The sequence below is a fragment of the Stegodyphus dumicola genome, chromosome 9 (assembly GCF_044657685.1).
Source record: "Stegodyphus dumicola isolate Sdum_Otavi_A_Nest chromosome 9, ASM4465768v1".
Lineage (NCBI taxonomy): Eukaryota > Metazoa > Arthropoda > Arachnida > Araneae > Eresidae > Stegodyphus > Stegodyphus dumicola.
Genome location: NC_140776.1, coordinates 103,581,863 through 103,604,209, shown reverse-complemented (window position 1 = coordinate 103,604,209; position 22,347 = coordinate 103,581,863). Strand labels below are relative to the sequence as shown.

The 22,347-nt window shown below is 31.1% G+C and overlaps 1 protein-coding gene across 4 annotated transcripts in view; it reads right to left on the bottom strand.

The window, feature by feature from the left end:
- The window catches only part of LOC118201777 (uncharacterized), a 132,360-nt gene that overhangs the window by 47,535 nt on the left and 62,478 nt on the right, over positions 1-22,347 (bottom strand). For 2 of the 4 annotated variants that reach the window (XM_085823846.1, XM_085823844.1), the window contains exon 2: positions 4,251-4,484. In XM_085823846.1, the coding sequence (XP_085679972.1) occupies positions 4,251-4,425 (175 nt within the window). In that variant the 5' untranslated portion in view covers positions 4,426-4,484. The remainder of the gene's footprint in view (positions 1-4,250; positions 4,485-22,347) is intronic. The other 2 variants (XM_085823847.1, XM_085823845.1) reach the window with 1 other exon arrangement.

Below are 22,347 nucleotides of genomic sequence, written 5' to 3'. Positions count from 1 at the left end.
TTTCCTTCTTTTATAGCAATGCGTTAATCAGCGTTGTAAAAATATGCTTTAGATGTTTTTCCAAATTCTCCGATCTGTGCTGTTTTTTCCTAAATTTCGCTGTTTGGAATTTTAATTTCTGAATTTCCGATACAAATTTCTTTCTAGATATCCTCCACCTTCTTTGTCGCTGAGCAAACATTCTAAAATTTTTCTTTTCTCTATTTTTCAATATTTTATTACAATTTTCTAAGGATATTATTTTGTTCTTCAAATTATCAATACATTCTTGTTTACCTTTACACTTAGGGCATTCAGGGATATTGTCATTTGTGAGTTTTATTTCAAAATTATTCACATTTGATTTATTATTTGTCAGCTTCAATTTCGTTCTCGGCTTCAAAATAAATTTTATTTGGGCATAATTCGTGTAGTCTTTCAAAAGCACTCTCCATTAGTTTTCTTTTCAAATGTCTCCGATTTCTTGGTGTTATTTCGTTTACAATCGGTACACGATAAATTTACTTTAGGCGCAGTATTGTATTTCAACAGTTTCTTTTGCGGCAATCTGAGCAAGTGATTTCTCATGTCATCTTCATAATCACTGCACAGAAAATGTTCACCGCAAATTCTTGCGTTTTTCACATTAATAGAATCTTGTCTTCGACATTTATGTATCCATTCTTTCGACAAAAGCAAATTGTCCTCTGGAAAAGCATGAAATACAATCTCTCTTCCTTTCGCATTTCTATAAGTGTTACGGCACGTTGCTATAGCGCAAGAAGCCATATTACGTAAGGAATACTTTAAATATAGAATTTAAAAGGAAAACTGACTAAAATTATATATATATATATACACAAATTATTTTAAATATTTGCGTTATTAGAAAACAAATATGTATGATTAAAATTTATTTGGGATATGCGACCTCCAGAAAATCGTCCCGCAACTGAATGAAACTACAGTTTTAAACGCGCGAAATCAGAGCAGGTGCAACACAGACACGTCAGATTACTTCCAGTTAATCCCCTTCACGAGGCTCGCGTCGGCGAGAGGTCGACAAAGGAATGACCTAGCCCTTCTATTTATCCCTGGAATGAATATCATTTCGTGTTTGCTTGGCTGTGATTTGTTTGTCTATTGTTATACCAGGCTAACATAAAGTTGAACAGCGAGAACATTTTGACAAAATCATTATGCCAGTTTCTTTAGCTAACAGGGTCTGATTGCTTAGCTACAAATATCCACTTATGCCACTTCGCACTTAGCACTTTTGCGAACGCTCCATACCACATACATTGGGAACCTATGTGTTGCAGGTTAAACAGAAGGGCTAGGTCATTCCTTGGAGTGACCTCTCGCCGATGCGATCCTCATAGGGAGAGTTAGCAGGAAATAGTCTGGAGTCACTATGTTGCATCAGCTCTTATAGAGACATTAGGTTGTTTCGAAGCAGGAGACATCAAAAATCAAAAATGTGCAGTGCCCTCGCCGGGAATCAAACAACGGACCTCTCGAATATGCGCCGATTGTTCTGACCATTTCATTACGAAGGCGTGTTAAGAAGGCGGGAGAAATACCTTATACTCTTAACTTCTCGTTTAAAACTGTAGTTCCATTCTGTTGCGAAGTGATATTCTAGCAATGCGGACATTTCAAATAAATTTTAACAACATATATTTGCTTTCTAGTAAAGCCAAACAAAGTCAGACTGGCAGCCAAAGGGGCATATGTGGCTCACGGAGTAATTTTATACTGAACGCGATATATTTCCCTTTAATTAATTAGCATTATTATAAGAATTTTAAGAATCTGAAAAAAAAAACTATTAAGATTTTAAGCAGTCAAATTTTACATTATTTGCATTGCCAAAAACGAATGTAACTCATCGGAATATATAGAAATATCTCCAGTTACAAATTTTTGCATTAAGAATGCTTGCTTTGTTTTTGAGTACATTTACATGAGAACAGTTTGAAAATTAATAAGTCTACGAAAAGAACCAGACTACGGATGAGTATCTACAATTTGTGATTATACCTTCTAGTAATTTCCCTCCAAGAAATAAAGATGATTACAATAATTTACGTACAAATATTATTTTTTCTGGATGCGTCATACAAAAATTTAATAAATAAAAGAAAGAGAATGGGTTGCTATTATTTATTCTCAAGTTTTGTCCCTCTTGGGAAGCTTTCGAACATTTCTCTTTTAGTTTAAATTAAAAGTAAGTTATTTAGTCGTCACTTCAACATATTACAATTAGTTGAATAAATGCAAACTTAAAAATTCTGATATTTAGCTGTATGTTTGAATTACAAATTGTGACCAACAGAAGTTTCTTGCAGATACCAACTTTTAGATTTCAAACAAAATATAATTATAAATTTGATATTTTTCTTTACGTTATTTTTAATTGTATGTTTTGACAAATAGCAAGTAAATTTTTTAAAATTTAATTAACAAATTTTGCTTTGTTAAAAAAATCTCCTTTTTTTTTTTTTTTTTTTTGTGTGTGTGTGTGTGTGTGTGTAATTACTTCCCGTCCGCTACTTTCAAATTGTGCGTTGGCCCGTGTGCAATGTAAGTTTGAGGCCACTGTTGTAAAAAATCGTTTATATAATATGTCTTTTGTAGCAAAATGCCATAAAATTCATAGAAATGAGAAAGTTACGGATATAGTATTTCATATTTTTCCAAAGGATAATTTGTTTAATGCGAGAAAAATGGATACATGTGTCGAAGACAGGATTCTATTCATGTTAAGATTGCAAGAATTTGCATCGAACATTTTCTGTGCAGTGATTGTGAATACGAAATGAAAAATTACTTGGATTGCCGTAAAAGAAACTGTTGAATCCAATATTGTGTCCAGAAAAGAAAAATAATGCAAAATGCTTTTGAAAGACCACATGAATTAATTTTGAAAAAAAATCCATTTTTGAAGCCGATTACGAAAATAATGATAGAAATAATAAATCAGATATGAATTATTTTAAAATAGAACTCATAGGTGACGAAGTAAATAATGATGAATCCCTAACTGTATACAGACATAGGTATTTTTTTAAAACAGGAGACATGCAAAATGAGAAATGCCCTCGCCGGAACTCGAACCATGCACCTCTCGAACACGCGCCCGAGTGTGCTGACCACTATACCACGAAGGCATGCTAAGAAGGCGGGAGAAATACCTTATAACTGTAGAAATAAACAAGAATGTATTAATAATTTGTAAAAAAACAATGCTAGCTAACCATTTTAGGTAATTTATACTCGTATAAAACGTAAGTAAAAAAACGTATAAACGTATTAAATATACGTATAAATGTATTAAGTATACATATTTATAAACGTATAAACTTATTAAGGATACATATTTATAAACGTATTAAGTAATTTAGTATAAAAAAAGACAATCCTCCGTTGCTCCTTTCTTGAAAAGTTAAGTAATTATTGTCAAACTTAAGAAAACAATCCTGTATTTAATTAAATGTAATGTATAGGTGCAGATGGGATTATAAGTTAGACAATTATTTTAAAAATATCTGTTATTCTATCAAATTGGAAGATAAGCACGCTAATGTAAACATTATAATTGGGTCAAAAAAGCAGTCATAGATTAGATTAAGTTTTGAATAAAACTATTCATTTCAAAAGCAATCAAACACAAGTTCCTGTTCCTTAGCTGCAGAAAAACAAATTAACATATGTATTCAAAACTACTCCGAAATAAAATTTTTGTTTTTGGCCTCACTTTAAAAAGCTGTTATTATAGTTATCTTAGAAAGAGTAAGAGAATTCTCTCATTTAGTACGCATATGAAGAAAAGATAATTATGCCACAGTTTTTCTCTTCGTGATTTAATAATAAGTGCTCAGGGGGGGGGGGGAAACCTGGGACTTTAAAACCTAAACGAAACTGTAGCATATTTTATCTATTATTTTTAAATTAATGAATAAGTACTATTATTTTTAATGTTTTAAATGCATGCAGTAATACTATCTTCTTCTGACTTAAAGCTATTTTTTCATGCACAGTTTTTTAAGGCTGTCTTTAACTAATTTAAGGCTGTATTTTTTAAAAAATATTTAAGACATTAATTTCTTTGCTGCAAATTGCGTCTTTTCAGTCAGTGTCAACATAACTACGTCATCACTCCTCCCTTCCTGTTTCAGGGGGAAAAGCTCTATGAATTAGCCCTTCTAAGTTCTATGTATTAGTATGAGAATAGCAGAAGTAGCAAAACAATAAATAATGCGTCTTACCTTCTGGAAAAAGTCTTCGCAACTTCAAGTAGGAGGTTGTCAAACGAATGATGGTTGCCTTGTCCATTTGGGCAGTAATATTCGTTGGGAGCGGAAGAAGTTTCGCAAGCTGTGAGAATTCTGCGTTTTCCTTCTCTCGACGAGACTTCGCAGCGTTCTTGGAGCGTTCATTCATTTAGCAAACGACATTCAGGTCACAGAACTCTTCAGTCTTGAACTAGTATCAATATCCTACTAAGATAATGACAAAATTTACAAAGGTATCCAAAGAATCTGGAAGGATGTATTAAAGCACACTTTCATTAAGAGGAACTGTTCTTGCTTAAGCTAGAGAAATATGTGTTAAGTTATAATTTTAGGTTTCATCTAATTAGTTGCTTTGTATTCTTTTATTTTACTTGATATATTTTCAAGACATTCTTAAAATATTCAGTGCTAGTGTATATGTAATCTACCAATAATCTACATTTCAACTAACGGTGAACAAAACCGCTCTTTCAAGGAACCATTCGTTCATTTACTGAAAGGAATCGTTTCTTTTTACGACGCGAGGTTCACTAACAATAATCTTGATGAGTATGGAAATGCGGAGCTATGTACGAAAACGGAGAGAAGAGAGGAAAGACTCAAAGAGTATGGTTGGCAGAATCGAACAGCCCAATCTTTGCACTGACTTCTTTCTGTTGTAGAATTGAGATTCTATAAAGCCTCCTTTTTGCATAAAACTAATAAACAAATTATGATTTTTTTTTTTTTAAATGTGTTCAGAAAGGTGGGAAATGATAAAACTTAAACTCTCTTTTTATACATCCTAAAATGAGAATCGGACTTTTTTTGGCGTGGTTCGAGCAAGAGTTCTTGTTGGATGCGCTTCGTCTTGTCGAATCACTGTTCGCTCAATAAAGTTCACTGTTTTTTGAATTAGTTCGCGAGCTGATCTTCCACCTTAAATTTCAACAAGAATTACTGCTTCCTTAAGCCCATTGAATAAATCCTATACAAACAGTAAGTTTATATTGATTATATGGGAGTTATATTTCGAAATTAATTTGCTTTTATAATATCTTGAAAATTCAAACAAGGTAAACACGATAGAGGCCAACCATTTACAATAAGTAGCGATATTTAATCTGCTTAATCTGTAAAATGTCAATGATGCCAAATGGTAACGAAGTTCATAACAGAGTATATGTAAATTTAAATGAACGTCAAATTAAGGTGATAAATAGAAACTATTAAAAGAAAGGAAAAATCTGGAAAAAGGGTTCAAATTTTAACGGTCATCCAAAGAGTTTGTTAAGGTTTATCTACGCTCTCGCTAAACTCATGGTTTACCAGTCTGCTGTTGATCTCATTCCTGCTAACTCTTCTGTGTGCGTGTGTTTCTTTTTAGTTTTATTATTAAATATCATTTTCTTCGCCACATAAAACCACATTTCTTAAGCCATATCTTCTTTATATTTCTGAAAAAATTAAACAGCAAAATTATAAAAATTTTTAAAGCAGTATAACAATATCCGTTTAGAAATTCCGATGCATACACATTTATTTATTTATTTATTTATTTATTTATTTATTTATTTTAATTTTTATTTTGCTACTGCTTGCTTTCAAATCGTTGAGTTTGTTAAAAATTCATTAAAGTTTTACAAAGCATGAAATATAAAATTCGAAATTCAAAACTCGGCTTCCAGGCGCACATGTTCCGGTGCAGTACCACATTATTCAAAATTTGATGGCCCTAGGTTCCGTCGTTTTTTCCCAGTGCGAGAAACATACAAGCATTCATGCAGATTCTTCATTACTGAGTTTCTTTAAAAGTATTCCAAGGCGGTAATATTTCGTGACAACAATTTGAAAAGTTATATAGATGTTTAAAGTGATACGTCACCAAATCCCGTTTCGAGACTAAAAGCACATTCGGGCTAACGTCCTTTTGAGCTAAAAATATAATAAAAGAAATAAGAATCACAGTATGAGTAAGTATCTGCAAACATCATATTAAACAGTTCTCGAAACAGTGGAGCATTGCGAACGGCCCTTAAAAGGAGCCCTGGGTTTTTACGGGTCAGCCGAAGTCAACTGACAATTTACCGGAGTAATGCCAGGGACGAATTCCATGGTTAACCTAAAATCGGGCTTAATTCGAGGTCTACAAAACACAGAAAAGAGTATTAGAGTACAATTTAATTTACAGGAAAATGCCATTCAGGAGCGGGTCAAGCGGTTGGCAGATCAGGTGGCTGTCAGGGGCATTGACTTAGGGTCGTTACACAATCCCCAATTAAAAAAAGATGAGGAACCAATTTATTGGAATTAACGCAAGTAAACAATTTATTCATTAATCCATTTTTCTCAGAAGTAAAAATTTGAAACGGAAGTGACATTTTAAATTGTCTCACGTTTTGCCATTTACATACATGTCTTTTTTTTTTTTTTTTTTTTTTTTTTTTTTTAATATATATAAATCTTAAAAATTCTCTGCTGACATAATCCCTAAACGGTTTAGTGGCATTTGTACACAATCGGAAAGTAGAAACACTTGCGCTCAAGAAACAGTCATTACCGGATAGGTAATAGTACTTTTTATAGTTTATTGATAGTTCCACACAAAAACATATATTCTTGATTATCTTTCGATAGCTTTGAACAACTGTAGAGATATTAGGTTATTTCGAGGCAAGAGAGATGAAAAATGAGCAGCACCCTCACTGAGACTCGGACCACAGACTTCTCGAATACGCATCAAGCTTGCTGAATACTACGCCACAAAATACCCTCATATGCGGTCAGGTCGTAAATTTAGAACCCCTTTTTTCACAGGGGGGGCTGAAAAGTAGGGGATAATCTTGCTCCTGTCTTGAGAAAATGTGGGGGTCGTTTAAACATCTAACTTCTCTACATTCAGTTTTATAGAGAGGAAAATACAAATTGAATTCTTCGAATGAATGCAATTTTGTACAATGAAAATGTATTACTTAACGATAAACTGTAAGATAAATAACATCTTTTTTTACAGCAATAGGTGTAGAAAGACAGATATTTGTTACACGAATGAATTTGTAGTAAATATTGAATTTTTCATTTCGAATGCCCTATGTTCCAAGTAGCTGAGTATGCGAGATAATAGTCATAACCGAATGGCTTTCAACCTTTTCAAGACTAAGGACTGTTTCTCAATTACATTGTGGTCGCTGCTTTTTGGTTAATTTTCTAATGACATATAAACAATAGTTGTTTTTATTTGAAACTTATGAATAAAATAACGCAAACTAGACTGCAGAAAATTCTTAAGAATGAAGTTAAATAATACTGAAAAATACATTATTGATGCACTTTTGTGTTTTATATGTAGTAGTATGGACTACTACTATAATCCTTAAATGGAATCCTTAAATTATATATATCTATGTATAGGTATATGTAAATGGAACCAAATATAGAACAAGGTATAAAATATCTTTATAATACAATGTTCATTACCATGTATATTTACGTAATATCAATATAAATAGTTAGTTAGGTTTCTTACATATATAATTTATTTTTATATTTTGTATTTTTTGTATTAGATTCAGTATTGTATACGTATCTGAAGTTTTATTTGTTCTCTTTTTGGGTTACGACTTTAAGTGAGAAAGAATTGTTAGGGCCTTCATAGGGTTTACATTATATACAATCAGTTAGGATCCGACTTTTCCTTTCTTTTAATCATTATATATATTGAAATACTACTTGATAAGTATACATAAAATATAGCAGTTTTTTAAGCTACTTATTTATATATCTATTATTTGGTCTGGTTTGTTTGATTATAGCCAAGCATTCGACGGTTATTTGCCTAAGGGTAAGGGTGCCTCGTGGAGAACTTTCTAAGCAAAACTGACTCTTATGCACGTTACACGTGGGGAAAACCTCGAAAACGCCAATACAGCTATCCCCGTCGATCCGGATTCGAGCCCCGGATCGACCTGCCAGAGTTCAACGACTTTACAGCTCAGCCGCTAGTGAGCCACACACACACATCCACACATATACATTAAATAGTATTTACATGTCGTTTATAAAGTATAATTGAGTGCAATTTAATCATAAAGAGTTAGAAAATATTCTACGGAATTACTTCACTTCCGAGACTTTTTGTTAAGCTTCATCATATTTCTTAAGGAGAATCTCAATGCTAGTTCCATTTCCAAGCTGTTTATGTACCTTATTTTTCATGCTTTGAATTACATTTAGAAAATTATTTCACTTGGTTATAGCTGAAAATGCAGTTTTTTTTATTGAAGAATTTAAGGGTAAGAAGAGAATTATGCCCTTTTCTAATTATTCTTGAAGCATTAAAATTTTTTTTTAAAAAGTGCACATTAATACGGATCACTGAACTAAAGTGCTCGATACAGGACAGATTAATTAGCTACTAAATTTTGATTTTCGTTGAGTAAAAATGAATTCATCTGCATTCTATAAGAAAGTAAATATTCAAGAAATGGTTTTTTTTTTTTTTTTTTTCTCGCAGTCATAATATTTTTCTTAAATATTCAGCTAATTCATATTCAAATATTCCAATCCATTACAATAAGTAATAAATCGATACAGTAAATAAATAATTAAAATCAATTAAATGGAATTTTAATTGATTTTAATTGCCATTTTCCCTCTGATAAACCCCTCTTTAGAGTTCAATAGCAGTCGATCAGCTTTTGTTGGGGGTTCATTTTTCTTTGTGGTATGCTTACGTTATATATGTATGTATTATGCATTGCTCATACTCGTCAATTGCAGCTTTTAATATTTTTTGGAAAAAAATCAATATGAGAATCCACAAAATGATTTTCAGCGACGCTGAAATTATTATTACTAGGCACTCTCATGCCACAGTGTTTAAAAAAAGTTCCATTGTTTAAAGGTAGATTCTATGCTCATATTTTAGTCTAAAATTAAAAGCTGCGAGTCAAAATTAAGGGGGTTGCTCTTAGAAAGCCTCAATTAGAAGTAGTTATAGGAAATGTTAATCAATACTTATAATCTTACGGATTAAACACTTATTCCCTATTTGCTCACGTGTATGGCAAACAGATATTCGTCATTCATAAAGAAAATAAAGGTGAATCAAAATGAGTTATATTCTTGTTTTTCCAACTGCAAAAACATCTTAAGATACTATCGGATTTAATCTTTAAATTATTCCAGTAATAATCAGAACAAGGGGGGCATTATTCTTAACTATAATTTACTAATGCAAATCCTATTTTGGTTTCAAATGGCTTTCATTAATTACGTTAATGATATACTGATATACTGATACTGAATGAGACCTAAAAACACTTTTTTTTAAATATATCTCCCCTTATGATCCCTGACACAGCCGTTTACTTCCCCCTTCAGTAATTAACGTCAGTCTCCTGCTCTTGACCGCATTTGCCAAGCCACCGTTTACTTTCCCCTTCCGTAATTAACGTCAGTCTCCTGCTCTTGACCGCATTTGCCACGCCACCACCCTACGCCACGAATCATGCTAAGAAGGCGGGAGAAATACCTTACACAGCGACTTAGATTACTAATTCGCCTTGCAAAATTTTAAGCTGCTATATTACCCAAATATAGATTTTAACAAAATGCTTATATATTATGTATGGGTTAACGCTTAAGTAATGATAAATGCCTTAAGGAGTCAGATACCTTAAAAAATATCAAAATATCCCCAAAATAAAAATCGTTTTATAGTTCCTATCTTTCCAAATGGTTTATGAGTGTGAAATTTTGTATGTAATTTCGATATCCGTAATACTTTATTTACTATTTTTAATTTATGATCTAAATATTAAAATATTTTAAATAAAATACCTTTTTTTGTTATCCATATAGTATTCTAATATGTACTGCGCCTAGCATTAGATAAACCAATCAGTATTTTTAGCTGTTCTTTTAAGTGCTCCTATTCGAGTGGAGGGTTACGTTATTCAAAATCAGATGGCTCTAGGTACCGTGGTTTTTTTCACAGTGCGAGAAACATTCATGCATTCATGTAGACTCTTCATTATTAAGTTTCTTTAAATATAACACATGGCGATAATATTTAGTGGCAATAGTTTTAAAAGTGAATCAATGCAGAAAGTGAACCGACGCAAAATGCCGTTTCGAGACTAATAGACCTTCTGGGCTAACACTTTTTGGACTAAAAGAAACACTGCGAAAACCCATTAGTGCAAGAGAGGACAATACTTAATGAAAATCATATCAATAAGGCCATATAAGACTGATTGATTGCTTCTGATAAACTGTGCGGAATGCATCTTTTGTTATTCATAACTGGTTACATATATTAGAAAATTTCATGTTCCCGCAAGAACATGAATGATGTGCACAAATGGCATTTTTGTGGAACACTGCCATGTACTCAAATGTCACATCACCCGAAAACGACCACCCGTGATTTCAAACAATTTTAGTGCCCAAGGAAATTATCGCTCCTACTGATAACATAGAGGTACTTCATGACTGATGATGTGCTAAATCTGTTTCTCTGTCTTTTCAGAGATTTAAACAATTCTCAGTTGTGAAGCGTCTCTCATCTTTTTTGCTTGATAACCTGATCGAAGACTTTCTGTTTACGACTGTTGATAAGACACATAGCAAAATGATCTTCTGCCCTGTATGCCCTTGGTACTATGCACAAAAGTTGTCAATGAATGCTGTAAATTATGCTGCCATTACGTAATCGTAACATTTAAACAGTGCTTGCTGTATACCCTAACCGCCTACTTCGGTATAGCTTGAGATTGTGTCGTTTCTGAATTTTTTCAGTTCTTTATTTTACCGTTTTATTATTTGCGAAACCGATAAGCAAGAATTTGTAATAACGTCTGAGTATCTTTCACGAATGTGACAGCAATTCAATTTAATTATAATTTAAAAATTTACCATATTATGAAATTTTGGGGGTGAGGGGGAAGAAAATAATTTTCAGTTCTCAGATTTAAATATTACTGCAACATAACTCCGACTGATAATACTCGAAGAATTATTTCTGATGTTAATATTTTCATTAAAAAAGCTGGTGATTTTAAAAAATTGCTTAATATGAAATCGATTAATAAAACAAATTCCATATTTCAAATTTGGGCTTTCAGATGTCCATATTCGCAGTAGGATTACGTCATTCAAAATTGGATAGCTCTGAGTACCGTTGTTTTATCACAATGCGAGAAACATACATACATTTATGCAGATTCTTCATTTTTTAATTTCTTCAAATATAATACAGGGCGATGGTATTTGGTGGCAACGATTTGAAAAGTAATACAGCCTTTTAAAGTTTTCAACGCAAAATCGCAAAACGAAACAATAGTCCGTCAGCGACAAAACCCCTTTGGACTAAAAAAGCATTGTAAAGGACCAGTGACGGTGTCCGCCGATAACATCGCGGCAAATACATCGCGGACGAAAACGTCGCGGAGAAAACAACGCAAGGCGAAAACGTCGTGCTACAAAATATCGTGGGAGAAAACATCGCAAAGAGAAAACATCGCAGTTCTAAAACATCGTGGTACAAAATATCGTCGTCGAAAATAAAGCGGTTCAAAAACTTCGCAGTTTAAAAACATCGTCGTCGAAAATAAAGCGGTTCAAAAACTTCGCAGTTTAAAAACATCGTCGTCGAAAATATCGTGGTAAAAAATAAAGTATCTACAAATCATCGCATGACGATAACATCGCAGACATGCTTTTTTCAGGCTTTAATAACTGTAAATGGATATTCCCATAATGATTTAAGAGAGCAAGATGGAAAGAAGGATAATTTTTACTTTCATATTTTTTATTAACTAATAAATTTTTAAGAAGGAGACTTAAGCATAGAAAATTAATGCAACTTATAGCACTTAATAGAATTTTAACTAACAAACTAACAAAGTAATATATATAGTAGTAACAAAGTAATATATATAGTTAACAAAGTAATATTAATAGTTAACTAACAAAGGTCATTAATAAAACATTTTTATAAAGTTTTTACTGGTAATTTTTTATGAAAAGTATTATCTAAAAAAGATTAGAAAAAGGAAGGTAAGTAACTGCATGACCTTACTTATAAAAAAATTGCTAAGTTAATTTTGAGATTATTTTCTTCATTTTTGATAATCTAATACACTTATAGAGAAAATTATTTCTTGTTTTGTTTCAGTTTATTCTTAAAATGACATTAAAATTTTCATGCACAGCGTGCAGTCAGTTACTTGAATGCTGATTTTTTAGTTATGAAGAAAGTCAGCTATATAACATTTCAGTAGGTTTTATATTTATTAGATTATGCCAAAGCACACTACGGCTATCTGCTTAAGGGGTGGGATTCTTTTGTGGATTACATTCTCAGGAACTGGTTCACATGCACATTATACTTTAGGAAAATCACAAAAATTTTCATGCAGTTTTTTTTTTTTTTTTTTTAAGAAATAATGTATACTTGCAGTGAACCTTCTTGGTGACTATCTCCCTCTAAGACGAACAGTGTTTTTGAGAACAATAAACATTGTTTTAATCATTACGCAAGTTCACCACATTCACTGAAGATTAAAAACAATGGAATTTTGAGTAGTGGCTTTAAATAGGATTGCTTACATTTACATTTATATTTAGACCGCCTAGACGGTATAGTGGTTTGAGTCGCCGGGCTGCGATATCAAAGGTCCCGGGTTCGAACCTCGGAGAAGGCAGGATTGTAACTGTCCTTCACAGGAGGCAAATGTGGCCCACCTATAATTAGGTGCCTCCGTAATAAAGTGACCATCACTTAGTAGTGGCCAAACTGAAGTCCGCTGAGGGCCGCCATTGGTAGAAGAAAACTTTTATATTAAGACATTTCTTATAAGCACTTAAGAGTATTTTATTTAAATTTTCATATACATTTTACTCGAAATTTTTGTAATTACTTATTGAACTTACAGTGACAAAATTCCTAAGGCAATTTTAATGTTTTTCTTTTGTGTTTCTTAATTTTCAGAATATCTAAATTTATGCACTCCAGAAATCTGTAGCGAAATTAAAATTAATATTTCTGAGAGAGAGTCTACTTTGTGTAATAAGTCTTTTTACTACTGTTACTACTTTCTTTGTAATAAGAATTCTTTACCTTTGAAGTATAGTATTTTTTAATGTGCTGTAGTTTAGTACAACTTTTAGTGTGTTGGTTGTGATTCATACTATGTATTAATACTTGTATATACTCGAAACATATGCTTTTTTTGGAGTAATGGATTGCACAGGCTCTCTCTTTTCTTCATTTTATTGTTGCAACATGTTTCATTCTTATGTAGTGGTGATGATGTGGGAGTGTGAGGAGCTGTATATAGTCCTTATTTATTTTAAATATTGTCCTCATTCATTTCTGTAGTCTTTATTATGTTGCACATTGTCCTTATTTATTTTGGTAATAACCATGGTTTCTTACTGATCCTGTGACTCAATTATTTTAATGCATGTTATATATTAGTGCATATTTCCCACTAAACGTATATTATAAAACTCTATTAATCTACGTCTTCAACATATTAAACATGTTTTGGATATAAGAAACACAATTAATTCAAATAGACTCATGATTCTGTGATTTTTTATGAGCAAAAATTTATAATTTTACGTGTGATATAGTGCAGAATATCAAAAACAAGGATGTGCAAGTTGTCAAAATATAAAATCTTTAAATGAAAGGGAAAATACTTTTTTTGAGAACTTAAATACATTTAACAAATGGCATTTGGAGAAGATGATTTTACTGGTTGAAATCTGAATAACTAAATACTGAAAATTTATAAAACATCTTAAATTGTTTAACCCTTTCAATCCCAATTTATTTGTTTCAACTGACTTGATTTTTTTTATGTCTTCTTGGTAATTATCACAAATGACACAAATCACACTAACAGAAATTGACAGTCTGTCACTAAGCCTCTATAAGAAGATGCGCGCAACAATTTTGTAATGGGGATGTTAAAAATGACGCCTGCTACCAGTGGGACATCAACTATGTAGTAAATTAATGCTTTTAATTCTCTCTAGGTTTCTTTAACATCTACTGGAACTTAACCCATTGGGACTGAAAGGGTTAAGGGAGAGACTTAAATGCTGTATTTCACCGCACTTAAAATTTTCAGAATATTGATTTATGAGTTTTTTACAAAAGTTCATTTTTTAATAAATGATTACATTTCATATTCAGTTATTCATAAAATGAAATATTTTCTCTCATTAATAGTGGTAGTATATATTTGTTTCGAAAGAGAAGTGAGAATTAGGATTTGCCTGGGAATTGTAGCAATCTGTATGCAAGATGAAAGCAGTTAAGAACTTTTCGGGAAACTAACGCTTGAAGGTCTTAGTTTTGAGTATTGAGTTAAAAAACAAGCTAAGTGGCTGAACTCAGGGAAGGGCGGATGAATTACAGCTATTTATACTATTGGGGAGAGTCAACCATTAGTTAACATCCGTGAGAACGGGTGTTTCGTTCAAGCCTTACTCCAGGGTCCTGTCCCCTCTGGCCGCTGAAGGCTATTTGGTTAATAAAAGACAGCTGAAAATTTCGGTCATTACTGATGATGGTCCATGTACAGACAGAAATAGCATTTCTTAACTTCTAAGTATTTGTGTGTTTTACATCTACCATGCAGTTTAGAGTCTCTACACCATGCATGTTTTACATCTACCATGCAGTCTCTCTTTAGAGAGAACCCAGAAAAGTTTAGAGTTCAAACGTGTTTAGATCGCCCTTCCTTGTTTGTTTTTGAAAAAAGGCCCTTTGCCTCTTTTGCATATAAAAATTCATACATACAGATTTATTTAATTAATATATAATTTCATCAATGAATTATATTAAAAATATAGATTTAATTAAAATTTTGTCTTTCTTTTTTGGCCTAAGTTCAACGATACGAATAATGAATAATACAAAATTTTAAACTTTTTCCAATAAAATTACATATTTACGTAGTTCGATTAAGGAGGCGAAACTCTACGATTATACGTATGATAAAAACATAATAAATTCAAACTTTGTCGCTGAGAATGGAAAATATTTAAAATCTGAGGAACAAGATTTTCCAAAATTAAATAATTTTTTTAATTATATAAACTTTAAGCAGTGTCTTTTCAGAACTGTGCATTATGCATTTATTTTTTTTAATTTCTTTATTATTAAATACTTCTTCAGACCAATAAGAGAAATATACAAATTTTCCCGAAATATGTTTTAATCTGCCAAAACAACTTTAAAAATTTGGTGTCCGGTCTTTAAACACAAAAATTATAAAATTTCCTTTTACGATTTAATGTATTTAAGGAATAAAACTTTAGTTTATGTAAATAATGAGAATAATATAAATACGAAGAAATGAAAAAATATAAGTGCTTTACAAGTAAATGAAATTGGTATAATGCTTTTAAAAGTAATGTGGTTTTTTTTTTTTTTTTTTTTTTTTTTTTTTCCAGTTCCGCTTTCTGAAATGTTTCATTAATTAACCTTTCTTCCGATTGCTCAACAAACGCCCACACGACTGTCTTTCTTTATGTCTCGTGTTCACAACGTCTGTTCCTGTACGATTAAATCTACGTAATAACAGGACCGAGTAATTCTAAATTAAAATGTAATCTTAATTATCTAATTAATCTTAATTCTAAATTAAAATGCAATCTTAATTATCTAATTAATCTTAATTCTAAATTAAAATGTAATCTTTAAAAAAAATTATACAAAATAAAATTTAGAATTGTACACAGCCCCTTAAAGAATAAAATATCATATATTTCACATCTACGGCCTAGAAACAGCATCTACAGCTTTACGGACTATACTATATCATTATACGGATTATTATTAACTAGGAGTATGATATACGGCTTTACTAATTGGGAATATGATTTGGCCTTTACGACGAACTGTTAAAAAAATAATCGACGTAACGTCTACATTGATAAGCATAATGCACAATGTTCCAAAGACCTAGTTTAAATTTATATGTGATTATCCACATAACACAATCGTATGATTAATTCTATTCACTTTAAGTATCTTTTATAGAATATTTCACATTTAGTACATTTGTATAACATATTTCATTAAATGTAAGGCAACTTTCTTATGTAAAAGCTAAATAATGTTCATTAATTTTAAAAGTTATATAAACTTGTGGAGATATTTATGATATGACACTAAATAGTTTGCTATAAGATTTGGAAAAATAAGAAAATAGCCATACATTTTCTAGAAACATTTAATTTTTTCTGGAAACATGTTTACTGGAACATTTTTTCCAGGATAATTTTTCAGGGAAATTTTTTTTAACACCGTGCGTAATAACACTGCGTAATAACAGTACCGTGTGCAATAAATTTTCGTAATGATACTTTTTTATGAAATAATACAGTTGCCCATTTATCCGCACTTCCTGTTATCTGAGGTAATCCACATTACCTTAAATGATTGAATTCCACACATATGATAAGAAAACCTAATTAAACAAAACTTAATTAAAAGACTTAATTACTAAAAAACCTACATAAAATATTTATCAGAACAGAGAATAATGCATATTAATTAATTTTCAGGTTTAAATAACACTGTCTTTCATGTTATTTTTTCCCGTGCAATTCCCGTCTGAGTTATTTATTCTAGCTGAGTACTTCTTTCTCTTCATCATTGTCTCGGTCCTGTTATTATGTAAGAAATATTTAAATTCTTTATAAAAATGCGCTAAAAATAAAAATTGTTAGCAAATAAACGCATTGCACAATTTACATACTACATTTACATATAAATATATATGTAAACAACATGTCTAGAATTTAATTGCACACTTTCGACACGTACATTTCGTTTCCATAAAGAGTGTAATCTCTTATCATATGTTTCTATGTTTACACAATAGGCTAGGTTGTTTAAATATGGCAAGGCACACAAAGGCTATCAAACTTAGAGAAAGGATGCCTGCGATGAGGGCTTTCTCGATACCAACCACGAAGCCAACCTCTTTGCCTGAAATGGCACTGCGTTTAAACCCCTAGCATTCAGCGATTTTAACCATTCGACCACTAATAGGAGTCATGATTACAGTAAGATTAAAGATTATAATTTATAAATTCGAATGCTTTGCGAAACGTTTGTTCATATAAAATTAAATGTGAAACAAAAACAAAAAGATTCAATAAAAAATGAAAATGCGTCAAAAAACGTGCAGAGTGACTTTTAGATTTAAAGCTCATAGCTCATTTCTGATTTTCCTGGTAGACTCAATCTTAAGTTTCTCAAGTAAATGGTTTTCTTATAGTCTTATAGTATGATAGTGGCTGTGATCTACATGCATCTGGTACTCGCTGCTCGACAATACGTGGATAAATATCGATAGAGACCTCGAGATACGTAATTAATAAAGTACTTCTGATAAAACTCAACATTCAGATCATTACAATAGACCAGTTGTACAAAAAAATATGACACGGAAGGCTTTTTACCACTTTACTTAGAGTATAATATGCTTATATAAGACATCTCTATAACTAAAGCTTGGATGTTGGATTGCTGTATTTTTTACTCTTTTTATTTTAATTCTACACAGATATTTTTATTCTAACTAGACTCATCTCTCTTTCTATCTTCATTTTACTTCTAATAGTTTATCATAAAATTTCAGTCTAATTATTTTAAGATTCAATTACTATCTGATATTTGATTTAAAGATCTTTTTCTTTGGGTTTGAACCATTTTAAAATAATTAAATAATTTATTCCGATTTCAAAACTCTGTTTACTAGCTTTTCTCAGTAAAGATGCTAATATTTGTTACCTGAAAGGAACCTCGAGTTTAATTTTTATTAAAATTTTAATCTGTTTCAGCACTATATACAAAAACTGCTCATTAGTTTTAAACTAGCAATAATGATTCCAGATACACTAAAAATAAATCAAATTGTAAATTGCTTAGCTGACATTTTTCAGTTCACAGAAATTTTCCTGGTGTTCAACTACTAATAAACATATACTAACTGTGTTCAATAATGGAACACCTGCTTATTTTTGCTTAACAAACTGTAAAACGTCATTTGAGCCTGAAGGGGGAACAGATGGCTCCTGCCTCCAGAAAACCATTGTTTGACAATTAGGTAAATAATGTATGTCTGATGCTCCAAGTCTTAGTTGTACCTGAAACTCGGAAACTTAACTGCATTTTCTGTCAGAGAAGCCAACATGCCGTTACACTATATCATCAGCCAAAAGAACCGTAAACAACTTATGGTGAAAGGATACATCTATGAACGTGCTAGTGCTGAGAAAAGTATTTGGAAATGTGTAGAGTATTTTACTTGTAAAGGGCGAATTCACACTCAAGATGATAATATCATTCTTGAAAAATCTCACGGGCATCCTCCAAATGTTGGCAACATTACAGCGAAAGAGATTATGAGTTCAATTAAAGAGCGTGCGGTAACAACGCAAGAATCGACACATTCTTTAGCAGCAGTTGGTACAATTGGTCTTCCTTGTGCTGTTTCGGGGCATATACCACCAGTGGAAAATATTAAAAACATTATCAGATATGCTCGACACGGAGAAATGCCATTGCATAATCCTAGATGTCTTGAAGAATTAGTAATCCCAGAACAGTTTTCAAAAACACTAAAAGAAGAGGAATTTTTGCTGTATGGAGTGCAGACAGACAGAATTCTAATTTTTTCGACCCTCAGAAATCTGGACTTCATGGCTGAATGTCCGAACTGGTTTGCTGATGGAACTTTTAAAGCAACACCACCGCTTTTCAGTCAGATTTATACAATCCATGGTGTTAAATATGATAGTGTGATACCTTCAGTGTATGTATTAATGCCAAACAAACGCGAAGAAACATACAATAGAGTGTTTACGGTGATAAAATCTTTCAAACCGAATCTGCAGCCCAAAACTGTAATGACTGATTTTGAAAAGGCTGCCATAAATGCCTTTAAAAATTCCTTTCCGAATATGATTCAGAGAGAATGTTTTTTTCATTTAAGTCAATGTGTGTATAGAAAGATTCAATCTGCAGGTTTGCAAAGTAAATATGAAACTGATCCGAATTTCGTTTTGGAAATCTCTCAACTTGCAGCTTTGGCTTTCGTTCCTACTTCAGATGTCATTGAAGCATTTGAACAATTAATATCATCTACTTATTCTGTAAATAATATGAACATCATTCAGCCAATCATAAATTATTTTGAAGACACATGGATTGGTAGATTTACTCGTCGTGGACAACGTCGCAGACCAGTGTTTGACATCCCTCTTTGGAACTGTTATTGTGCTGTAAAAGATAAAGTTCCAAGGACAAATAATGCGGTTGAAGGATGGCATCGCAGATTCAACGAACTTATGAACGGATGCCATCCAACAATCTGGAAATTTATTAATTGCTTAAAAAAGGAACAAAATTTAAATTCTATAAAAATTGAACAATACATTGCAGGTCACTATCCACCAGTAAGTAGAAAAGTTTACAGAGATACATCTCTCAGAATTCAAAAGATTGTAAATGAGTATAATGATCGGCCTATTTTAGACTATTTAAGGGGAATAGCCTACAATTTTCAACTGCAGGTGTAAATTTGTTATACATTAATTAATGAGGATGTTTAATGTCTGATATAATTATACATGTTTTTATTACTACAGCTTTAACATGAGTCGTAATTACATTATATTTTATGAAAAATATTAGGCGAACTTTTATGCTCTTAGAGTTGATATTTACAATTACACTCGCTTTCATGAATATATGTGAATGATATTTTACTCCAGATAATGTGTTTTATTTAAGCCTCTTTGATATACACTCTTTGGTAGTATAAATCAAATTTTATTTCATCAGAGAAATTATGAACGACAAATGATGATGCCTTGTTCGTTTAAATATCATTTATTAACTGAAACGGTATGCGAAGCTAAAATTTATTGGAGATTTGGAATTAACAATAACGATATTTTTGAAAAATTCCTATCAATTAAAATTTTATTTCGTTTCATTTTTCATTAATTCATGTTTGTGTGAGAAAATGACTTTAGAGTATTTGTTTACAGTGGATAAATTTTTAGCTCAATAAGCTATCTATATTTTAATAAAATTCAGTAAATTTAATACCATTGTGGATGCATATAAGACGAAATTTTCAATTTCTATTCCTTACTGAAATCATCCTGATCAGGCAGCTTAATATTAAAGAATACGTTTAAAAGTATTTTTTAACTCGTAAAGCAATGGGAGATATATTTACTTAATTTTATCTCAAATACTAATAAGATTAGACTTTCAAAACTAATGGCTTTTCTTGTAACTTACTTTGATATATCAAACTTATATACGTAGGCACATCTTATATGTAAGCCCCTTTTGTCTTTCTGAAAGATTCTTAAAAGAAAAAACTTTTTCATATATGACACCATTATGTTTTGAGACAATACGGTATTTTATTGCGTATTTCTGCATATTTAAAAGGGGGAAAATTTGAAAACTGAGGTAAGAGATTTGCTTTTAAATCCCTAATCATTTCAATTTTGATCAATACTGATTATATAACATAATTTTAAAAATAATTTATTATATGACAGTAATGTAAATTTAACGTTAAAAATCCTTAACAGCAGTTTTTCATTTGCTAAATATAGAGTGATATATAAATGGAAGTTTTATTTGATAAATATGAAAGGTATTTTAGAGAGTTTCATGTTTTTCTTCAATGGGTAACACTATAAACATCGGTCTTTTGCTACAAAAATACATTCTCAAAATATGCTTGTGGTTTTCCATGTATAGCTTAATTGAAAATATTTATGAAGCAATATTAAATATTAGTTCTAACTTAGGCGGAAATTTCTGCTATGTTTACAGTTTTCTCGCGCTCCTAATATTTTAAATGTATACAATGAAGTATTTATTATTTAATTAATTTTTTATAACTGCATTAATAGATGGTACATTATTTGCAAAGTTTTGACATGATATCACCTTTTTTACGAAATGAAGGAAAGTAAAATTATTGTTTATTCTTAAGCTACAAATTTTGAACAAGGCTGACATATCTACGCTAAATTTTATAATGGTGCCATAAATATTTTTCATTATTCAGTAACAACTATAAATTTTTATAATTACTTAAAAATAGTAAAAGAGTGGATTATAAAGCACTGTGTTTAATAAAAATAATATAATATTAAGAATGGCAACTTTTGATTAAAATATAGATTCAAAATATTATTTCCTGACGCACTGCAAAATCTGAAAGTAACATGGTCTATTGTAAACGAATTTTTCAGGATGCACTTTTGGATATAATTTGATCTGAGAAATAAACATTAATACAAGGTAATTCAACAAACAATCTCTATACTGCTTCATAAAATAGATGACTTATGATGGAAGTCTTCTTTTATAAAATACTGTGGTTTAATGTTGCAAACGAAGTTTCAGCTTAAGTTTGGAAATTAATATAGAGGGAAAGTTAAAAAGAGTCTTTAGCTAGATCAGTTAGCTAGGTCGTTAGTGAAACAATCATAGATGACTCAATGCTAAAGAAAAAGATGCAAGAATTCTGAATACAGTTGAGAAAATTCATAATTATCTGATTGTTTTATAATTCTACATTTCCTATGAGCTATAATTTTATTGCAATTCTTACCCATTACAATTAGGAATATATTAATCCTAGAAGCATTTAACATTCATTTAAAAGAAATTCAAAACAATTTAGAGAAACTACTATTTTCTACTTTTATATATGTATTAGTTTTCAATAACAAGAGGATTTCCCAAAAATTTTGGTCCACTTTAATGCAAAATTAGAGCACAAAATTTAAATTATATTTTTCGTATCAATTCATTTTATGATGAAACTGAAACATTCGAAGTTTATTGCAAAAGTTGCCTTCAAGAAGCAAAATGATTGTGTCACAGTATCAATGCGAATTCGTAAATATTACTAAAATGCATTACTATAATATGTAATATAATAAGGACTAGTAAATACGGACAATATACAAGACTAATAAGGACTATATCTAGTCCTCTTAACACGCACCATCACCA